Below are 23,140 nucleotides of genomic sequence, written 5' to 3'. Positions count from 1 at the left end.
GCTAATTTCAGAAAACGCTAGGATTAACCCTATCTCGAGTTAGTACGAGTAACTCAAGTTAGTACGAGTAACTCGAGTTAGTACGAGTAACTCGAGTTAGTACGAGTAACTCGAGTTAGTATGAGTAACTCGAGTTAGTACGAGTAACTTGTCCTAACTTAGGACAGGTTCAATGCATCCAAACATCTTCAGATACGGAACTGAACTCGTCCTAAGATTAATACTAAGTCAGAGAAGAGTTCGGTGAAATTGGCGGCTACTCCCATACTGAATTTTACACACCCCCACCAAAAGTCTTCACAAAAGTCTTCTGCCTGCTCTGGATGAAGGAGTTTTTAATGAAATCACTGTTGGAAACTAAAGGCCTTATTTATAATTCCCTTAACCATTGTGAAGGTGACTTGTACACGGTGTGATTTTAGAGAAATCCTTTTCCGCGTAACTGGCTTAGCCTATGCAGGAAATACAACTTACCTGTAAACACATTATTGTAGGTTGGCCTTAACCCAGGCCACACAATACAGGACATTAAAACCCTAATGTACCTCCATAGAATGATTTCCTCACGCTAACAAAATCCCAGGCAATACAGTAATTCAACACCAGATTTTCAATTTCTTGGTACACTGGATGTTTCAAGTGTCATGGTATACAAATGTATAGTAATGTAGGTTTCATTTACTATAATTGGCACATGTATGTAAACTTAACAGGCTTTCATGTAATGTTTCATTCAAAAAGAGATTTAGAATTTTTACATCGTTAGGGGATTACATGTATATTGCATGGTTCCACTCTGATGTAATTGGTTGACACTCTTTATTGTTTTTGTTTATTATTTTAATTTCATAATTGCCCCCAAATGATCAGACTACACTGGATGGGCTATGGTCTGCAATAAATAAACAAATAAATGAAGATACTGAACAAGAGCAGAGCACAATGTTTCTATGTTTTGACAAAAGTGATTTGACTGCATCCTCGAAAGGGCAAGGCACTTCTTTTTATTAGTGAAGGGAACCTCTATTAGGCCATACTTGTTAAAATGTACAGTCTCATCTTATTCCAACCCCCGAGGGTCTAAGAGAACTTGGCGGTTTTAACAGAGTGATTGCTGGAGATTCAGATTCCAAATGTTCTCAGCAAGAACGCCAGTCGAACTTGAGTAATTAGCAAACAAACAATGTACTGTTGGGCACATGACCTTTCTACAAAAAAAAAAGGTTCATGTAGCAAACTATGTTTCATTGCACAATTTTAAAATTTGCCCAGGATAGCTCAGGCACAAATTTTGAACATCGCGCAATCTTTGTCGTTCAACCACAATTATCAACACTTGTTCTGAAATATGCTGTACGAAGAGGTTTCATCCAGAGAATAAAAGTTCAAAGTAGCGTTCTGCTAGATCTTAACTTCTGTCTGAAGTGAAACTTCCAAAACTTGGGGAAGAAAGTCAAAAATTGTAAGATCAGAATTTCTTGTGACAAAGCCAGAAAATGCTATAAGCTTTGTCACAACTTAAAGGCAGTGGACACTAATTTTGGTAATTACTCAAAATAATTATCAGCATAAAACATTACTTGAAAACGAGTAATGGGGAGAGGTTGATAGTTTAAAACATTGTGAAAAAAGGGCACCCTCTGAAGTGGCGTAGTTTTCGAGAAAGAAGTAATTTTTAATGAATTTGATTTCAAGACCTCAGAATTAGATTTTGAGGTCTAGAAATCAAGCATCTGAAAGCACACAACTTCATGTGACAAGGGTATTTTTTCTTCCGTTATTATCAAAGGAGTCCAGTGTCTTTAAACAAATTCTTCTTTCTGCTAACAACCGGCAGTGCGGTTGCTCATATGTAGGTTCATGGAAATTGTGACATTTAAAATAAGAAACTGAACGGAAGTTAGTCTTACCTCTCATCTCCCTGCAAAGCTTTCTCAATTGCATCTGGAAGCTCAGATCTGAGTAAGTCCTGTTGGTAGGAAAACAAAGCAAAAACAATGCGTCACATCTCTTTATCTGCAACTTCAATGGAAGGTATAAGTCTGGTAATCACTCTTAAAGGCACTGGACACTAATTGGTAAATACTAAAAATAATTGTTAGCATAAAAACTTGGTAACAAGCAATGGAGACATGTAGCTGTTGTTAGTATAAAACATTGTGAGAAACGGCTCCCTCTAAAGTAACGTAGTTTTTCAGAAAGAGGTAATTTCTCACTCAAATAATAAGAGACTACAGCTGAAGCCTTTTATTATGCATCTGAAACCACACCACACGCGCCTATTGCAACCAAGGTGTTTCCTTTCATTATTCTGTTGACCAATTGAGCCAAAAAATTTACAGGTTTGTTATTTTATGCATATGTTGGGATACACCAAGTGAGAATACTGGTCTTTGACAATAAAAACCTTTCGTTAAAAGCATCAGTGTTTCAAAGTACATGTATAAAGGATTTTGAGAAACATTTCACTTCTCAGTATAATCTCAGAAAATCACTCACATGCGTGACGCTCGGGGATCCTCTGCACAAGGTCGACAAGAGACTGATGACGGTGGAGATGTTAGGGTTACCCTTTGCATCCGGGGTGGTCCCTGCCGCCCCGGCTGTCTTTGTTCCCGTTGCCATGGCGGCAGTCATGCCACAATTGGCCAATCGTTCTAAGAGCTCCTCGGGCAGGCCGTGCTTGGCTAATGGAAGGGGGTCCACTCCACGGCGGGTGAAGCGATCGGCTAATGAGGCAAAACAGCGTAGTGAGCCGTCGGCAACCTGGTAAACAAACATACAGGAGATGATGTCGTCATAAAGACAAGTAACCACAGGGGAATCAAGCTTACCCATTAGATCCATCCATTATGTGATCCAACTCTTTTGTTTATATCAAAATAAAAGGAGAATTTACGCACTTAAGTCTGTTTTTCTGTAAATGTGTTGGATAAACAGAAGCACTCGGCAAGTTCACTGCAATCTGACAACTTATCTTCTGTATAGCGAGAGAAGAAATTATATCATTGACCTTTCATGTTGTATGATGAATGTTACAAAACAAAAGTGCAAAATATAAAGTGGTGGTATTAGTGTTAAGTTTCCTGAATGAAAACACCAGCAATCCAACTGATTTTTAATTTTGTTTGACATTGCACATGTATGTAGCTGTACACAAATTCCTATTTACAGACAATGTCTCTAATTGGGTTTAATTTAACTACAAGTATTTTATAGTCCTATTCTTCATTTTCAATTGTATAATGTTTTCTTTTTAAATAGACGCCTTGATCCGTTTGCTGGAGACGAGTGCGTTATAAATCCATATCATTATTACTTATTTGGTCGATTATTCCACCTTAACAGAGTGGGCCAACCGGTGGCAGTGAACCTTACGGGTTGGAGTGACTTACACCTATGACATTTACAAAAAAGATATCAAACTTGACTCACATGTGAATCTTCATGCTTGAGCAGTGTAGATAAGGACTCCACGCAGGTCTCTAGAGACAGGTCACTGGGTTCCATCTTGCCACACAGCCTGGACACCACGGCCATGGCGGAGTGAAGAGTATCCTTATGTACCTGACTGCCATTATCACGTATGAACGACAACACACAGTGGAGTCCACCTGCCTCAAAGATTGAGCCTGATTCACGAGTACACATCAACTCAAGGACCTAGGAAAAACACAAGGGGAGGAAATCAAACGAATTAAGTTCCACTATGTCAGAAAATCTGCCTAAAATATAAAATTATAATATTAATAATAGCTTTTATTTATGTGCTTACATGCAAGTTGTAACACAGGGTTTCTAAGCGCTGAATTGGGCCAGTATACTGAAAGGACAAGGGCACCAAGGCATTTTCTCTTAGGTAAAGGACACCCTATGAGGAAGTTTTATTATTAATGACCAAAAGCAGTGTACACAATATACACACAGCTCTGTTGCAGTCACTCTTGTGGATGAACATTCCTTTTTTTCTGTACACTTAAATTTAATTCTACAACATGTACAACACTGTAAAAAATCACTGTGTGGACATAGTGTGTTAAGTCCAGAGAGTGTTTCAGGTCCCTGCATTATGTGTACCTCTTTTGTTCTCAGGTCCATACTTCGTATAGCATTAAAACATTTGTATAAAACACAATTACAAGTGATGTATAGTATTCACCTAATGATCAATACATTTCCTTGCTTGCCAAAATATGCATACAAGTACATGGGCGAGCAATGTATGTTATAATTTTGGGGACAAATTGAAACTACATTTAAGTTCTATGAATTTAATTTCAATAACTTGTAACACATTTCCACTTGACATGCTTCAACACATTTATCATACAGTACTTCCTGTTAAAAGAATTATTTACAATTGCAATGTAAATCAAAATGAGGGTACGAAACAGGGAAGCTTTTTTGTTTACGCCTGTACTCACAAAATTCAAGAGGAATTCCCCCTGGAGTTTGTGTAGTTTTGCATGATGAGAATAATAATTTAGTTTTGTTGGGTTGGATAGGAGCATGAAAAGTTAACAGCATTATACAGGCACATGTGTATTGAGGTACATGTTGTAGCTTCCTGAAGTAACACTGTTGAAACACCCAAGGTCAATGTGTACATTTAACTGTACCAGCAGCTCCTGTTTTAATAGAAGAATAAGTGGCTTCTTATATAGGCTCACATCCGCCACCCAGTGGCACTTGTGGTGCTCTGACAACATTTTACACGTATGCTATTGTCAGCCCAGACGCAGTCTACATGTATGTAGTGCCAGTTAGTTTTAATTAAAATTTCTACACCCGAACATGTACACCAAATAAAATAAAATACTGGTGTTGTATTTTATTCCTTCAGCAATTTTATTCATTCATCAATGGTTGTGTTCTGCTTGATCAGCAGAGTGTGGGTTCAAGTCACAGTCGCGACACTTGTGCCCTTACAGCAAGACACTTAACCATTGCTTCGTCCTTCAGATGGGACGTACAGCCGTTGGTCCTGTGTGTTGTGTAGTGCACATAAAATTACCCACAGCACTGATGGAAAAGAGAGGGGTTTGCCCCAGTGTTCCTGGTTTGATTGGCGCAGCACATTGTGCCACAGCACCTTGTACACCCTTACATGGTACTGTGTAAAACAAAGTAGATCTCATAGTTCAAAACGTAGTCCCACATACCTTGCAGGAAAAGTTAAAACACCAAGAGCGTCATTGAGTGACGGATAGCGCACTGTAAATAGCCACCATTATTGTAATCATTATCATTATAAATGAGCCTAAACCCTCACCTTAATACACTGTTCTGCTAGGTCTTTACTGGTTCTAGACGACAGCTCCACCACAACCAGGCGGTTGCATAGAGCCTTAATAGCGCCATCGACTGCGACGATGCGTCTCGTGCACTCTGCCGATACATCCAGGTAGTAGGTGATGGCCCTGGCAGTCACTTCTAAGACATTATCAGGGGCATGCTCATCAAGGAAGATACGACAGAGGGCAGGCAAGAAGGTTCTTGGCGGGCAACTAGAAGGGGAGGAACGAAAAAATACATAAATTAATCCATCAAACATGGGATGAGAGAAAAAACAAATTGTCCTCATTGGGATGTGAACCCAAGACCCCGACACTCCAGGCAGATGCTCTACGAACTGAGCACAAAGGCACAAAGGTAAATTAATCAATGAATTCTTTACAGATGTACAAGATGGTGTGACAAGTTGAAATATACAAACTGCTATTGAAATCAAAATGCTCTTGACAAAGTCAGAATCAGCATAAAAGAAACAGCTTTCCAACTTTTAAAAGAAATAAGATACCCATAACCATATCAGCATTTAAAGAATACCCTGCACAATAAGGTCATTAAATTTATAATCAGAGTCCAACAGTTTGGGTGTTGAGTTGCCATTGGGGATAGATGTTGTTAGCGTGAGGAAGGCTTTCCAAGTGTTAACTAACTGAAAATTATGAAACTCTGGATAAAGGTGTCAGTTTTTCAAAGACAAGTATGTCTGTAATTTGTCTGTAATTTGTTATTATTCACCCATTTCATTACAAATTAAAAAAAAAGGAGCAATATTTTAACTTATTGCTCCTTTGTGTCGAATTTGTAAAGAAATGTATGAATGAGAATGTTGCAGGCCTGATGATACTTCACTGAGGCAACGGACGTGATTGCCTCCATGTCCCCTGGTCATTGCCTTGGTGCCCTCCAGTTTAGAAATTTACAATTTCTTCATAGGCTGCCCTTTAACAAGGAGAAAATGTCTTGGTGCCCTTGCCCTTTCAAAAACGAAGCATACAGGCCTACAGGTGTTGACTTTTATTCACTGTCTGTTCACATCTCATCAAAAAGTGGCAAATGACTAATGACGTCTGGCAATACAATAGTGCTGGTTACTCAAGGACTGGAGCCTGGCCTTGGGTAACAAGCCAGTAGTAATGTCATTAGTCATGTATGATCTCAAGACAGTCAAGGGTTTAACAGAATCAACTAAGGACAACAACACAGCTTATTCTGAAGGCTTAAACAGAAATAGCTTTTCGCTTGAATCGTTGTTGGGTTTATGCATATTTGTTTGTTCGGTTTTTAAACGAAGGAATTTAAAAACAACCACATTCACTGTACAAGAAACTATAACGATCTGGCCAAACGTGCTACCTTTCTTGACTCTTGTCTACATCGACACTAGTCACTATTGGTATAATTGTCAAAGACCAATCTTCTCACTTGGTGTACATGTGTATCTCAACATATTTATGCAAAAAATAACAAACCTGTGAAAATTTGAACTCAATTGGTCTTCAAAATTGCGAGATAATAATGTGAAAGAAAGAACACCCTTGTCACACAAAATTGTGTGCTTTCAGATGCTTGATTTCGAGACCTCAAAATCTTCTGAGGTCTCGAAATCAAATTTGTGGAAAATTACTTCTTTCTCGAAAAACTACATTAATTCAGAGGGAGCCGTTTCTCACAATGTTTTATACCATCAACCTCTCCACATTACTCGTTACCAAGTAAGGTTTTATGCTATAATGATTATATTGAGTAATTACCAATAGTGTCCAACTGCCTTTAAACCCAAAAAAGTCTATAAGAGACAGAACTTTATCTTCTGCTAACGATTATTTTGTAGCCAAGGTATTGGAGAAAAGTGGCAAATTTTAAAAAAGAAATTATATGAACAGTCCTGTAATTCTTAATCACAATTTTGTTTTATATCAGAGTGCATAAAACGATAAAGATGAGCCTGATTACATGGACATTGTTGTGTAAGTGCATGGCTACACAGGTTGGGTAGTCAAATGTCATCTGTGCCCCTCGGCACAGCCACGATTCTGCAAGGTTTTTTAAAATGGCTGTTTTTTGAGACGGCATTTTGTTGAGTTGAGTACGTGTAGTTTGAAGCGTGTCATTTGATCTGGTGTACACCTTCACAATGCCTGTGTTTTTCATTGTGCTAATGTTATTACAGTTTTAACTGTACCAACTACATGTAGGTATGAATCACTGATTGGAAACACAGGTGCACTGAGTGTACTGTTACATGTACTACTGATGTACAATTTACATACGGAGTCATTCTATCATTGGTGGTGAATAATTGTGAAAGAACTGTGCCACAGTACTCAGTACATTGCCAAGATACGTCGTAATAACCTCCAATGATTTTAGCAGTACACTATTGTACATAAAGTGAAGCCAAACTGTAATGGGACCCTGGTGAACTCTGGAAAAAATATGCAATGCTAATGTAAAATTTAATTTAATAAATTGTAGAACAGGCCTCCATTTTACATAAACATGTAAATTGTTTTACTGCGTACAAAATACAAATTTGTTAAAGAGTTTTATTGAATTTATTCACAGAATGTACATATTGCATGACTTACTTGTACCTAATCATGCAGACTATTTTACAGGCAAAGACCATGTCCTTCTACATTGTTTGGTTTGGAAAACCACCTAATGATATCGCACCATTTATATCTAGGCTAAATACTTACACAGAACAAACATAATTAAGTACGCTTAGTTTTGTACCCAAAATAAGGAATGCCACACTCTCAAGAGGGATTTCCTACTATACTCGTATGATTTCAAATAAGTTTATGGATGGCTCAGACCGTTGAAAAAATTGTTCATAAAAACACTATCACTGGAACATCGTGTGACTGCAAAAATGTTGTATCTCCTTAAATAACAAACATTATGCGTGAATTGTCAAAGCATCGACCATCTCGCTTTAAATAGCCTGGATTTAGGCACAAAATTGAGATTTGTGCATTTTCGAGCGAGACAGAACGTACTGCTATTTAATCAAGAATATTATTAATGCTGAGTATTGCAATGTTACAAGGTATGAGTTACTGTGCACTGGATGCAGTGTACAAAATGAAGGCCAACATCTTAGGAGTATAGGATGATGTTTTTCATGGAACCCTGCCAATCCGTGCTGCTGCCAAACGAAAATGATTTATAAGCAGGCCTGGGATTACACGACGATGCCCCCGGTCTTGACCTTACATTGTAGAACCCCTTCTAGAGTGTCCCATAGACTTTTAAATTTTATAATGGAAGTGCCCTTTGCAAAATGAAAATCGCCTTGCCCTTTCAAAGATGAAATTCCAGGCCTGTCAGGGAGCCCTGCCAATCAGTGTTGCTGCCTAAATGAAAATGATTTCAGCATCCACCACATGAAACAAACATCCCATCACAGACGGGCCTGATACATGGGGATGTAAGAAAGCATGTACAGTGCTTGTAGGCGGTATTGTCTCCATGCCCCCTGGTCAGTGCCTTGGTGCCCTTGAATTGCTAAGTACAGTAGAAATTTACAGTTTCCTCATTGGGTTCCCTTTACCAAAGAGAAAATGCCTTGGTGCCCTTGCCCTTTCAAAAATGAAGCGTACTAGGCCTGCCATCAGATATTTGACCCAACACTGCCAATATTCTACAGCACTACAACCCTCACATTCTGTAATTAGTTTCAATGTGTACGCAGGCATATGAAACATCTGCTCCTAGCATTGGATAGACACTAAAATGTATTCTACTCACACAGTGTGCACATGAAATGAGCAATCTGTATAGTTGTTTGTTTAGGGTAAAGGTCAGGTCAAATCCCTCAGACTCTGTAATCTGGGAGATTTAAAGGTCTGAAGACATAATGTGTGCCATGTACAATGTATGCACTCAGAGGTATGTAGAAAGGTACATGTAGCCTACAGATTTTTACAGTACTGTACACAGGCCTGTAGGACAAATGCTTCATTTTTTAAAAGGGCAAATTGCACCGCATTTTCATCCTATGACTGGAGGAAATTGTAAATTTCTACTGTACATGATGTAACTGGAGCATTTAAAGGGCACCAAGGCAAAGACCAGGGGCATGGAGGCAACCGCCTTCATTGCCTCAGTGGCGTATCAGGCCTGTGTAGAACCACCTACAAAATGAATGATTTGTCCTGTCAGTGCTCACATATTGAAATGCAAATTACCATTTGTAGACCACTGCAATGCCGAGTGAAAATAAAACTCATATTGGGGAATGTTACATAAACCCTGATAAAGAATACCATCAAATTTGTTTGTTTTACTTATCATAAAGACATGTGCTTTGAAGCAGTAATGAGTGCTTTCCCCTTAGTTCTGCAGAAGAAAAAAAATACAGGCTACTGTACTTGGGTGCAAAAACACTCAGATTAATCCCATCTTGAGTTAGGACGAGCATTAAGTTGTCCTACATATTGTAACTTACATGTAGGATGGGTTCAATGCGTTCTAAATGTAACTCCCATGGTTACAAAACTAAACTCGTCCTTAGTCCCAAGATTAATCCTAACTTGAAGGAAGAGTCATGGTGAGATCGACGACAGCATTCTTGAGCAGGTGTCTCAACCAGTAGACCAATGAGCATGCTCAGTGACGAGGGCTCAGTGATGAGGGGCCAGTTTATGTAAGCTCTTTGTTTGTATCTACATGTAGGCCCTAAAAAACAAGGCACTTTGTTCCAAAATTCAATTATTTGCCTGTAAAGAAGAGGTTTTATTTTAAAGGAAAATAATGTCGGCCTGGAATTTCAGGCCTTTTTTCATTTTAAAAAGGGCATTTCCAGGCCTGACCCTGATACTTCATGGAGGCAATTACCTCCATGCCCCCTGGTGCCCTTGAATACAAAACAATTTCCTTGTAGGGTGCCCTTTGCAAAGGAGAAAATGCCTTGGTGCTGTTGCCCTTTCAGAAACAAAGCAAACAGGCCTGCACTTCCAGTTGGAAAATCTTTAAGTCTTTTTGAAGGGGCAGAGACCAAGGCCAAGAGGAGGACCCAATTTCATGGCTCTGCTTATAGCCAAATTCTGCACTTACGATCACGATTCCCCGCTTACGTGCAAGCGCAGAATTTCTGCGCTTGCCTTGTAAGCGTAGAATGCCTAGTAAAATGGAGTGCGCACGCGCAGAAGCCAAATTCGCCGCTAACCCGTGAACCAGGCTTGCCGTAAGCACAAAATTACCTGCTTTCGTAAGCACCGATTCTGTGCTTACAGTAAGCAGAGCCATGAAATTGGGCCCAGGGCAAAAGAGGCCATGGCCTCCGTCAGTCCATGGCCTCCATGTAATTCCAGACCTGATAATGTGTAGCCCCTATTTCTTAATAGAATGTTGAACACATCATATCACATTCATATCAATAATTGATGCTTCAGTTGTCATTTCATTTAAATTTGCCAGGATTATGTATAATTTCCCAGAAGAGCTTGGCGTGGGATGATGTTGAACATAATAATGAATGTCACGACGAATGTCTAATCAATCAATTTTTGTTGTGCACGATCTTAGTTCCCAACAAAACAGGGGGACTCAGAATACTAATTTATTCTTCGAGGCCAAGTAGGGAACTGTCATTCGTGTTTCCCAGGTACTGAGGTCAACAAATCCAATGACAACTCTGGCCAGGAACAGGCTTCAAAATCTATGAGCAAAATATCACACCTTTGGATAATTGGGTGCAGGCAATACTCTCAGCCTGAAAAGCTTTAATTGACGGGTTACCCATTCTGGCAGTTCTTAACAAAAAGGGTACAGATTTTTGCTATAAGGGGTCAACTCAATCTAGATAAATATATTCAGGCCTAATAGAAAAAATTAGATATTTTCACTTTCTTAAAGCTTGATAACATTCAGCTGAACTACGTGTGACCAAGATCAATTAAGTATTTGAAAATATTTTTTTTGCATTTAAAACGTGCAAAGAAACCACATAAAATTACACATTGTGTAGCACCGTTATTTTATGACATGTACTGTACATGATTGAGAAGTAGAAAAAAATGCAGAATCAAAGATCTAACATTTAAGCACACAATTTTGCTGAATACTTTGGCTACACGTTTACATGTACCATGTGACATGAACACATGATGACTTGCTACTGATCAGTCTTACATGATTTCTAAATAAACTACAAATTTGTATTGTTTTATGATACTTAATTAAATCATACTGTGCTAAACAGTAGCCTGAAACTATGTGCGCATGCAATGCCTTGATGAAACGACTACCGGTACATGACTTTGTTTTATAAAATTAACGATTTGTACATGATCTGCCTGAATCAACATTTACAACAAATCGATGATGAATTCATTGAGATGATATTTTGATTCGTAGAATCGATGCACTGTGACAGAGTGCAAAGAGCTCTTGACCTTAATAATCTCTATGGTGTACTGCCTGATATTTTTACACATGAGTCATCCTCAAATCAATGACAATGTATTGTCAACATGCATGAGACGTGTGGACATGGTGTCCTGTTGATACCAGTCTAAGGTATTCCTATGGTATGTGTATTTATTTCTTGAATGTGCGCTCACTCTACATTCATTAAATGTAGAGTGAAGTGCACATTATTGAATGATGTTTTCAAAGGTCAGAGACTGGTACTGTTGGTACTTAGACGACTCTGTACCAAATGAACAATTCAATTGTATTTGATGAGTAATTAATTAATTTATATTTACAAACATGTGTACATTGTATACCATGTATCAATGTACAATGTGTCTGTATGTAAGTCTTGTCACTGTCAAAGTATGCCCCATACTGGGACGCAATACACACACTCACATAGACTTTTACACAAAAACCACACCTGGGTGACCTGGCACTTGTGTATTTTGCTGTAAAATACAAACATCATTGCCTACCCACTAATGAATGGCAGTACCACCTGATTTCATTGATTGGTCTGTCTGTGCAGTGAATAATTTCCTTTAAAGCATACTGTGAAATTCAGATCTCTTCTCAAAACTTAACTTATGTCAGGTTTTCAAGGACTAATTTTATTGTGTGTGTCTTTCTTTCGTTTGTTTTTGGTTTTTACCATGGAGATGGTTTTACACTAAGCCTTAGAACACCAAGCAGGGTGAATATTGCGCACTACAAGTCTTTATTATTATTATTCATTTGCTATAAAGCAAAAGCTCAATCACAAAGAATTTCAGAGGCAAAAATAATTACAGGACAAAATCATTCCCGAATGATGCGATTAAGAACTATAATCTGCACCCAAGCTATTGTTACTATAATTAGCAGTTTCCTTTGTTCTATTTCACTATTTCAAATATTTCCTGAATCATCAGATTAAAATGTATTGTTTGGATGACTACAAAACTGTGTATTCATTGTTTTGGGTGCACCTCTATCGAGTGGCTCATTTATCAATGGTGGTAAATGTATCACGTATGAACACTCCTGTTTGTGAATCATAACCTTCATGCTCTTAGTTATGAATCTAACCCTTTATGTGATGTGGTATGGGGAAGGACACACAGTCACATGAATGGTACATCACGACATCAGCACTTTTGTATGCGCTGTACGTGAATGCTGTTCATGTAGGTGAATGCTATAACATGTACTCAAATGGTGTACTGGTCCTCAGTCTAAAAAACGATGAAACACATGTACATAAATGATGTTAAATTTACATGTACCTGTAGGTAATGAGGTCATTATTGTTTTCATGAAAAGTTCTATGTACGTACATACGTACATTATGTTGTACATTCACCACACACAAGCATAATGGGTTTTTTTAGTCTAAATAAGTTTGATTTCTTTTTTCATTAATTTTCATACAAACTGGTATCAATCCATCAGACCATAGAACAAGTGGTCCTTGCTCTACATTTTCAACACGTTCATTGGCATTGTTGAACAATCCCATGCCCAAAACCAGACAGGTAATTCAAAAGTCATGACCTTTGACCCTCTTTATAAGTGAAAAATAAATAATGAGCTCGGCAAACAAATTAGTCATGTGTTCCCCAATCTAATAATGTACTGAGTGCACGGAACCTTCTGGCCCTGTGATAAAGGTCTGAGCGGAGAGTCCGTTATCACTTGGCCATGACCCGGTTTTAAATGGAAATTTTTAAGACTTACAAACTACATGGAGGCCTTTTATTCCCATTTACGCCCTTTTTGTTGAAAAGCGCAAATCATGTTGAAAAGTCTGTAAAACATTTTAAAGGATTTTTCAGTGAATGTTAGGAGCAAAAAAACCTGATTGCTCACTGGCAGAGAAGTTTGTTTGCGCTCTGACTACACGTGTACATAACAAACCACAATCGTAACAATACCAATTTCAAAGTTTAAAATAAAGTGGTGTCCCACTATATTTTTGTACCAATGATGACCAGTTACAGCTGTTCACTAAATATACAACTCAATAGATAAATCATTCATGGCGACAACACCACAAAGTTTCTGAATTTAAAGTTTCAAAATTACTCTGTCATAACCTCAAAAGAACCACAACGACTCCAACCCAAGATAAACAGAAAGCATACAAGCATCCATCCATGAGCCAGTTTGAGATGGTGTAATGCTATGACACAATACATACACTTTGTGTAGGTTTGGGTAAATTCCTCTGTTTACACCCATAACAAACACTGCACTCCTATGTCCACCATAGATCTAAAAGGCTAATTAATTTGGAATTTTTCCCATTTCAAAAGTACACATGCTCACTCATCTAGCACGCATGCATGCATCGACATCCTCTGCAACAATATTCTCTGCAGAAAAACAACTTGTTTGTTTAAAATGGCAAGAGTGACTATTTAAAAGTTTTGCTTTACATGTAAATCTTTTATCAACCAATCACACAAGTACACATGACTGGAAATTATATATTGTAGGAGTCAAACCAATACACCATGACTTGGCAAAATGTTTCTAAACCCTTATGGTGTTATGACCATGCTTTCAGTCCACCGGACTCAACTAAAAAGTTCCAGCCATTTAGACATGATTCCTCGTCAAGTAATACACATAAAGGGCACTGATGAGAAATTTGTAAATTTCTACGGTCAGGGCATTTCAAGGGCACAAAGGCAATGACCAGGGGGCGTGGAGGCAATCGACTTTTTTGCCTCCATGCCCCCTCGTCATTGCCTTGACCCCTTGAAATGCCCCAGTGACAGTATAATTTTACAATTTTCTCATCGGGTGCCCTTTAACAAGGAGGAAATGCCTTGGTGCCCTTGCCCTTTCAAAAACATAGCATGCAGGCCTGTGCAGGACTGAGAATCCACTGACAATGACCTGGTGACCATTTGTCGCTGGATAGTAATAACATTTCATTGAGTTGAGGCAGGGGGAGTGTGTAAACAACAACTACTCACCTTTCAAAACAGCGGTCTACATTGTCTGACATGAGAAGCAGCATGCAGAGTTGTTCTAGAGCAATTAGCTGCATGTCTCGTTCCTCCCCCTGGCCCATCTGGAGCCATTCCAATAGCGTCTCTGGATCTACGTCAGCCATCTTCAGGGTCACAACCTGATTTCAAACAAAGAATACAATTTTGTTAACAACATTTTAAAGGCAAAGTATATAGGTTTGAAGAACCATTCACACACCAACATTTGATATTAGTTAAATGGTAATTATACACAAGTACACATGTACGTACGCTTACTTCAGCCAGTGCAGTTGTACATGTACATGTTGGCCTATCAATCTACATGTAAACCTTTTTCTAACAAAATTTGCACACAAAAAATCTACCTTGCCCAACTCTTCACCCTCAAATCCCCTAAAACAGTAAGATAACTTTCCATGTGGCACCACCACTTTTTCACTAATTTTTATAAAAAGGGATAATTGAAAGTAGTGGCGAGATACAAAAAACTTTTCCAAACAGTTACTTTTAAGCCCGGTTCAAACTTCCTGTGTATACTTCATGCAAAGCGAATTTCACTGCTTCACAAAGGGAACTAGGGAGTGTGACCGATTTTTGCTTCACCAAACTTCGCTTTGCATTTCAAATGCGCAGGAAGTATAAAAACCTGGTTTACACCCTGCTAAATTCATTGAAGTAAACGTTACATTGAAGTTTGCTGGGGAATTTGTTTATAAAACTTACACTCATTACAGGATCTAATTTAAAAAGACGTAGTCCTACAATAAAAATTAAAATGTTGGGAAAGATGCAAATTCTTTTCACTCATGCATGTTCTGCCAAAAAAGAAATGAAACTTTGTTTGTAATTTCAGAAAATTATTGGGTTTTTGGATGGAAGAAGGGAAAACAATTGATTAATTCTTGGACGGTTTGTCACGCTCTGGTCATAGATAGGCCTACTCATAATTACTGAAATTGAATTTGTAAAAACGATAATTAACAAATTAATGAGGAATTGCTGATAGTCAACAATAGTTATGCAACCCCCCCCCCCCCCAAACAACCATCATGGCGAATTATGTAGAAATACACAACAAACAAATTGAGTTAACCCAACAAAAAAGGAAAAGAAAAACCCCTTCAAAAAATGTATATCATCCGGACAAGATACACAAAGGAAAGCAATAAAATAAACACGAGGAAGTTCCCGACATGAGACAAAGAACTTGTTTCCAAATCACCTTGTGAAGTTTGCACCGAAGACTTTGTTGTTCATTCAGTCATGCAGCACAACAAACAACGTGGATGAACGGACGAACGCCAAGCCAAGCTGAGCAGACGAGAACGTACGGTCAAAAATTTCAGAATTTCCGGCGAAGAATTTCCAGTCAAAATGTCGCCTCTGTGACCATTAGACTCCAATATTCACCAGAAAACTGGCGATAGAAGCAAACTTATATCATAGGAATGTTTAACTCTTACTTTTTGGGTCGGGTAAGAACAACCATTTACCAGCAAATATTCGTCTCAGATTTCCGCGAGTTCGTTGTTATGTTGTCTGCACATTTCGTACACGACGGACGTATGGATAATTTTTTGCATTTAATTATTAGACTTGTGCAAGTCGCTTGGTTTTACAGAGGAGTTGGAAATCGTGCCACCCTATAGGGCGCCCTCAAACGGAATAAATAAGAAAGTATTGTGTGCATTTTTTTTTTTAGATCCTGCAAAATAATATGTATTGTCCAGTTACATAATCAAATGACTTACTAACATGATAATTTTTCTGAAAGCACGTTTTATCTAATCGAAAACACAGATTTTCTTTTATATTAAGCAATGACTCGCTTAATGCTAAGTTCTAGTTTTGAAAGTGGCACTTCTTTTAGACTTTAAGAATTTCATGAAGCTTTCGTTTGAAGAGTTTGCAAGAAGAAATCTGCCAATGATAAGTGTTGTTTAATTGAAAACTTCAAGTGAAATCCATTCACCATAATTTTTTATATTTTTGCATGTGTTGTGTATTTTGTGCATCCTTTGAAACGTGTTTGTATCATTATTGTTTGAACGGCAAATCTGTTAATGTGCGAGTATACTCCAGAGGAGGTTTCTGCACAGTATAGGAAGATGATGATGAACTATAAATAAATGAAAATCTAAAAAAAAAAAAAAAAAAAAAAACGATTTCGGCCAAAATGCGCTTAACAATAACATCCCACAGTTTTTTAACTGTACGAGTTGGCTTGCAAACCACGACTTTCCAATGCGGACACTAAACTGAACTATATCGCTTGAAGAAGCAGCGACTGATCATCTCAATCCAAAAGGAAACAAACCACATCACCCTCCCATCCCATCTTAAGTGGTTTTGAAGCTTTGCTTTGCATGGTGTTTAAAATAGTTGAATATCTAGTAAATTTTCGGATATATCCATAAATCTCCTGGGAGGATTGTTGGCTCTGAGAAGAGCCGGTTTGGTCTCTATTCAACAATTATACTCTACTCTTTCTCCTGAAGACGAGCAGTCGAGAAGGTTCGAAACGTTGAGTCCAAAGCGGCTCTTCTCGGAGCTAACACCTCATCTCAAAAGAGATTTTACCCTACCATCTTGTTTCATTCCTTAAGATGGGGATGACGAGAGGGTTACTCAACTCAGGATGCAGATGCTCAGAGCATGCTCATCGCTGTACCCTAACACAAGCCTAGAAACCAGCCCTGTGGGTGCCCATCACTAATTAGTGTCTGGATCAATGCACAGATCGAGTCTTCTAACAGAAGGGAAACTTTACCGAGAACAGAGTTGAACAATTTCTTTCCCCGTGGTTACATGAGGGTCACTCAACCCAGAGCAAGGACACCATGCTCACTCAACCCTAAAGCAGACCCACCTAAAAACCCGCCCAGTGCCCCCCCCTTCCTTTTATATATAGGGTCCGGTTCGATGCACAGAGTCTCTGATCAACAAAAGAGAAACTTTACTGAACAGAGTTGTGTACAATAGCACTTTTAATAGCTGTTTATTGCCGGGATTTAATATAATTATTCATGAGACTTCTGTCAACGCAAACTCCCGTCCTCTTGTTATGCAAATACAAGGCAAAGATAGGCCAACCAAATCTGCCATTCACACAGCCGTGACAAAACCACAAAGACTCACAAGGCAAGTGAGCAAACAAAATCTCAAGCTGGATGATCCCCATGCATTATTGTAGCTACCAACAAACATGATAGCAACTAAATAAACGTCACACCACGCATGTAAACGATCATTCCAGGAGGATGACAAAGTTCTACCGTCCAGCGATTGTAACAGAATGCATTCAGAACTCATTGATTGTTGATACACAGTTCATCGATTGGCGACTATTTACTGAGAAGGCGAATAACAAAGCATTATCCGGCTCATTCAAAGTCGAAAGCCGACTCATCGAAAATCTGTGGTGAGGTATCTAATGGGTATTTCAATAGGAAAGGCATAACAGCACCGCGTGAAACCAGGGGAACATCTACATACACCAAAGGAACACAAATGACACCAAAGGGACATCAGTGACACAAGAGGAACATCAGTGACACCAGGAATATCAGTGACACAAGAGGAACATCAGTGACACAAGAGGAACAGCAGTGACACCAGTGGAGCATCAGTGACACCAGAGGAACAGCAGTGACACCAGTGGAGCATCGTGACACCATGAATATCAGCCGCGACACAACAATGAATTACCAATGACACTAAAGGAACATCAGTAACACAGGAGGTACATCAGTTACGCCAGAGGAACATCAGTGACACCAGCGGAATATCAATGACACAAGAGAGAAAAGGGAATTGAACTTTGAGGATTGCCGAAAAAGGTCTTCTAAAAGTACACATTCCGTTTCGGACACATTAGGAAAAGTCGATTGGAACCGGTTTAGAGAAACTCCTACGAAACCGGACTACATTGTATTCGGTGACCACCAGAGCTCAGGATGGCTGATACCGGGGGAAATGGCACCGAAGCCCCGGAGGGTGGGGACCAAACACGCACACAGAAAACCTCGGAGTTCGTTCTTTTACTAAGAGACAAGGAAGCGTTGAAAACTGCATTGGATGAGAAAGAAAAGGCCCTAAATAGTGCCATGAGTACATCTTTCGAACTTTACCAGAAAATTGACAAATTGGAGACGGAGGTATAACAATTTATTATTGTTTTATATTGATATTGATACAATCGCGGGCGCCGGTAGGGACATCTAATAACATAAATCCTCTTCAAAATGTCGAAAAGCCCACTTATGATAAAATCACATTGTATAATTTGTTTTAATTTTTTTTGATGGAGGCGTTTTTAAAAACCTTTCCCATTATGTTATTAGACGTACGTGCAGTCAATGTAAATAAATAGGGACTAGTTTTTTTGCGTACAAACCCATAGCAACACAGAACCTGTCACCGTTATACAAATATTACTATCGCACTGGTCATCTGATATGTATTTACATTTGATAACTAATCAATGGCAATACGATTTTGCTGTAATTTCTGCATATAAAAATAATGAATAGTTTCTCATCGAATGATTTCATCAGCACTTTTGCATAGCAGATTTTGTGCACACAGAATGCTAATTGAGTAGCAAAAATAAATGGTGATTTTTGAGTAGCAACTGATACATACTATGTTGCACAACACTTTGCTCTGTTATATACACGGGAAAATGTAGCTATTATTATTGGATTAAACTTCGTGACTCAATTTTGTGTAAAGGCCTTTTGAAAATCGTCAAGTTTCTTGTTCAAACCACGATTGAGTCAAATACAACTGACTGACTGAGAATGCACTACAAAATCACACCGTTGTAGAAACTTGTATTGCATTTGAAAACTTCCCAAAAGATATACCTTTATGAATACAACTGCAAACAAATGTCTTTGCTTCATGAACTTCAATTCAAGATTAATTCAAGAAATTCTGTCTCAAACCTATTGCACGCCCCCCCCCTCCAAAAATTACGCGTATTGAAATTAATGTAATGCAATGCAATGCTTCGAACGTGTTTTTGATCTTGTGAGAAAAACACATAAAACATTTATATGCGTTTGTTGTTGATTTTAACATTCATGTAAGTTTCAATAAAAATCAATTTGCATGCATATTAACACAGTTTTAAATGCTTATAAGTTATAGTATATAATTACCATTATAATTATGTGATTTCTTTATTAATTACATTTTCAGCTGAAAGCGTTGAAGGGGAAGGGTTCAAAATCAGAAACCAAAGATAAGATACAAGCTCCATCCGCTAGCCCAGCAGCAGGCAACACGCCAGTCTCAACACCTAAAGTAAGAAAACAAAATGGCTGGTTCGAAATGAATAATCTATTGTTATCACTTCATCATTGTCTTTCAAGTAATACATAAGTGGTCAGGGGTGGATTTCACAAAGAGATAAGACGAGTAACTCATCCTAACCATGGAGCAATAATATACAGAATATTTGCTCCCTATCCAAACTTAGGATTACCCTTAGGTTTTGAATAGCTCCTTAGACTAGTCCAAAGTTTAGTACAGTGTACTATCTTTTGTGAAATCGACCCCGGGTGGATTTCATAAAGAGTTATGACTATAAGTCTTATCTCGAGTAAGGACGAATTAATCGTACTACATGTACTTAAGGACTAGCCTTAAGTTTTAATATCTCTCAGGACTATAGTCCTAAAGGACTAGTCCTAACTCTTCGTGAAATCGACACACGGGTACGAAATGTTAGAAGTGGCCTGACACCAAAACCTGTGCAGTTCTAAATGTCTTACAGCTATTTTGTCCTATCTTTACTTGGTAAACAGAACGGCCGCAAAGTTCGTCCCAAGACAGCCAAGCATGCCAACCCAAGACAGAAGCCGAGAAAGGGTCTCAAACCTCCTGTGGAAATTAAGGTCGAAGTGGCAAAGGAAGCGGAAAAGAAAGATACGTACAAGTACTATGAGGTATGAGCGCCCTCTAAGGAATATTATTATAGAGTGAAGAAGTGGTGAATATTTTTACGTAACGTAGACTTGACTCAAGTCCCAAATGAGAGTCATTTTGTTTTCAGTCACATCGCCTTACGTCAGAAAACATTTGCGCAGCCGGCATCCAAAACCTTAACCCTGTCGGCCTTACACTTGGGAATACACCATACACCAAGTGATAATAGAATATTGGACTTTGACAAGTGACCAAACATATCCAGTGCCTTTGAGGTAGTGGACTATTGGGGGATACCCTATGCCACATTGGCCATGTTTAATACAGATTTTAACTGACTATTCCTTGGTGTGTATGAAATCCATAGGAGATCGCCCAGACCTATCCCGACCTGAAGCTGTCTGTCCTGCTTGTCGCTGAGAAGAAGTTTGTACAAGCTGACTCCAATAAAGATGGGGTAAGTTAAAACATAAGATGCACTGTAATTATTTCCGACGGTAAACTTGATTGTCCAAAGCACAAAGTGCACTTTTAATTATAAAGAGGAATTTGAAGTGACTGTGTGGCGAGTTGAGGTAAGCGAGTTAGGAACTTGGGGTAAAAAAGTGATGATGAACTTGAAGTAAAATAGTGAGAAACATGACTCGATGTAATAATGAGTGAGGAATTTCCGGTAAACGACTGAGAAACTTGCGGTAAATTGGTAAATGTTCTTATAGTCTTCAGGGAATTCTCATTTTCAAAACAAATATATTGTCATTGAGTTGTTGGTCCAAATCCCATTATAATCATTTTTCCCTTTTAAATAATTATTTTCTATAAATAGACAATCGATGCAGATGAGCTGGACCGAATCTTGGAGAGTAGCAGTTTACTGTTCACCAAGCAGCAGGTTAGAGATATCGTCAAACAAATAGACGCTGATGGATCCAGTGACCTGGACTTCATGGAGTGCCTTGCGGTATGTAAAACATAACATGATTTGGGGGTTGAGCAAAGAATTGACTAGAGTGGGATTCGAACCAACGACCTCCGGATTATCGTGCCGGCGCTTTACCAACTGAGGAATATCTCGTTGGGCCCCCTGCCCCCTTTCAATGCTGGTAGGGATTGCACGGTCTTCTGCGTTCCAGTCAACGTTGAGCGGGGAGGGAGTTTTCTTGTCATGGGAAGAGGACATGGAGTGGTTTTATGTAACGTTGGAAATGGGTGGCCCATGCATTTTGGCGGGGATTGTAGCCCTAATACAACATGGCAGATATGTGGTAGAGGGTGTTCAAAAAGATTGTACACACTCTTCCCCTCTTGTACATAAGTTCTGTAACCCTGACCCCTGAAAGTCTTCACCCTCGAACAGACTGGTCCTGGAGAGAAATATAAATTACTATTTATTATTATTTCTACATGGCTTTGGACGCTTGTTTTCTTGTGCTTTTTTATGAATTTTTGCTTTAAAATATGTGGGGAAATCAAAGTCTTGTTCGTTTCTTTTATTACAGGTGATCGACCGACTACATCGAAACAAGAAATCCAACCTTCCTACAGCCCTGGAACAGAATAAAAGCACAGTTTGTTCAATTCAGTAAAACATGCATGCAGGTCCAAGAGATGGTATTGACTCATTTTGCAATCAGAAACTTAAAAACGATCATGGGCGTAACCAGCCGTTTCCATTGGGGGGGGGGGGTCAAGTGGGGCGGGGACAAGCAGAGTAAAAGACATAACACTGCACTTAACGGCATTTAACTTTTTGCATGTGACTGCCTGGCCAGCAGGACCAGTTAGCTTTTCAATTCACTGGCCCGTCCGTCATGGAAGATATCCATCACTGACTAGTTCCGATCAGGTGCTTTGAGCTGGCATATGTTATGGGAGAACAATGCATTTGGGTGTTTGTTTGTTTGTTTGTTTGTTTGTTTGTTTGTTTGTTTGTTTGTTGGGGTGTTTGTTGCGGGGTTTTTTTGAGGGGTGCTATTTAATGAAGGCTTATCGAACCATTTGTTTATTTTCTTGAAGGGGGAGGATACTAAACCCCACTCACGTGTACAGTACTGTAGTGTTGTATCACGGAGGAATAAATTTCCTCCATGGTTGTATATAGGTCAGTTTTGTTGTATAAATTATGTCCGAGCATCAGTAATGTTACAATAACTGTGGCGATAAAATTAATTAGTATTTGTATGTATAGAGCAAGTGGTGTACGTATGTCCCTTGTATTTTAAATGCACTGAACACTATGGTAACGAGCAATGGAAAGCAAACGGCTCCCTCGGAAGTACCTAGTTTTTGAGAAAGAGGCAACTTCTCACTTAAGTAAATATACTTCAGCTGAAGTCTTTTATTATTTTCTTGCAACTTCGATGAGCAATTGAGCTCAAATTTTCACAGGGTTGTTATTTGATGCGTATGTAGAGATACACCAAGTGAGAAGACTGGCCTTTGACAATTACCAAAGGTGCCCAGCGCCTTTAAACGTACACGTCGTGTAGATACGGGTTATGATG

The 23,140-nt window shown here is 38.8% G+C and overlaps 2 protein-coding genes across 2 annotated transcripts in view; one reads left to right on the top strand and one right to left on the bottom strand.

Moving 5' to 3' along the window:
* The window catches only part of LOC117293349 (E3 ubiquitin-protein ligase HECTD1-like), a 51,374-nt gene extending 35,128 nt beyond the window's left edge, over positions 1 to 16,246 (bottom strand). The window contains exons 1-6 of the mRNA XM_033775678.1: positions 15,925 to 16,246; positions 14,685 to 14,839; positions 5,273 to 5,507; positions 3,436 to 3,663; positions 2,500 to 2,766; positions 1,911 to 1,969 (exon numbers count right to left, since the gene is read on the bottom strand). Of these exons, the coding sequence (XP_033631569.1) occupies positions 1,911 to 1,969; positions 2,500 to 2,766; positions 3,436 to 3,663; positions 5,273 to 5,507; positions 14,685 to 14,824 (929 nt within the window). The 5' untranslated portion in view covers positions 14,825 to 14,839; positions 15,925 to 16,246. The remainder of the gene's footprint in view (positions 1 to 1,910; positions 1,970 to 2,499; positions 2,767 to 3,435; positions 3,664 to 5,272; positions 5,508 to 14,684; positions 14,840 to 15,924) is intronic.
* Positions 16,247 to 17,929: 1,683 nt separating this feature from the next.
* On the top strand, positions 17,930 to 22,294 carry LOC117298627. Its single transcript, XM_033781949.1, has 6 exons — positions 17,930 to 18,859; positions 19,908 to 20,012; positions 20,516 to 20,656; positions 21,004 to 21,093; positions 21,463 to 21,597; positions 22,136 to 22,294. Exons 1-6 carry the CDS (start codon positions 18,659 to 18,661, stop codon positions 22,220 to 22,222), a joined length of 759 nt encoding a protein of 252 aa, XP_033637840.1. The 5' UTR covers positions 17,930 to 18,658; the 3' UTR covers positions 22,223 to 22,294.
* The last annotated feature ends 846 nt before the right edge of the window (positions 22,295 to 23,140 follow it).

This window comes from Asterias rubens, chromosome 1, assembly GCF_902459465.1.
Source record: "Asterias rubens chromosome 1, eAstRub1.3, whole genome shotgun sequence".
NCBI classification, from domain to species: Eukaryota; Metazoa; Echinodermata; class Asteroidea; order Forcipulatida; family Asteriidae; genus Asterias; species Asterias rubens.
The sequence above is the reverse complement of the archived record's forward strand: the minus strand, read 5'-3'. Positions and strand labels throughout refer to the sequence as shown.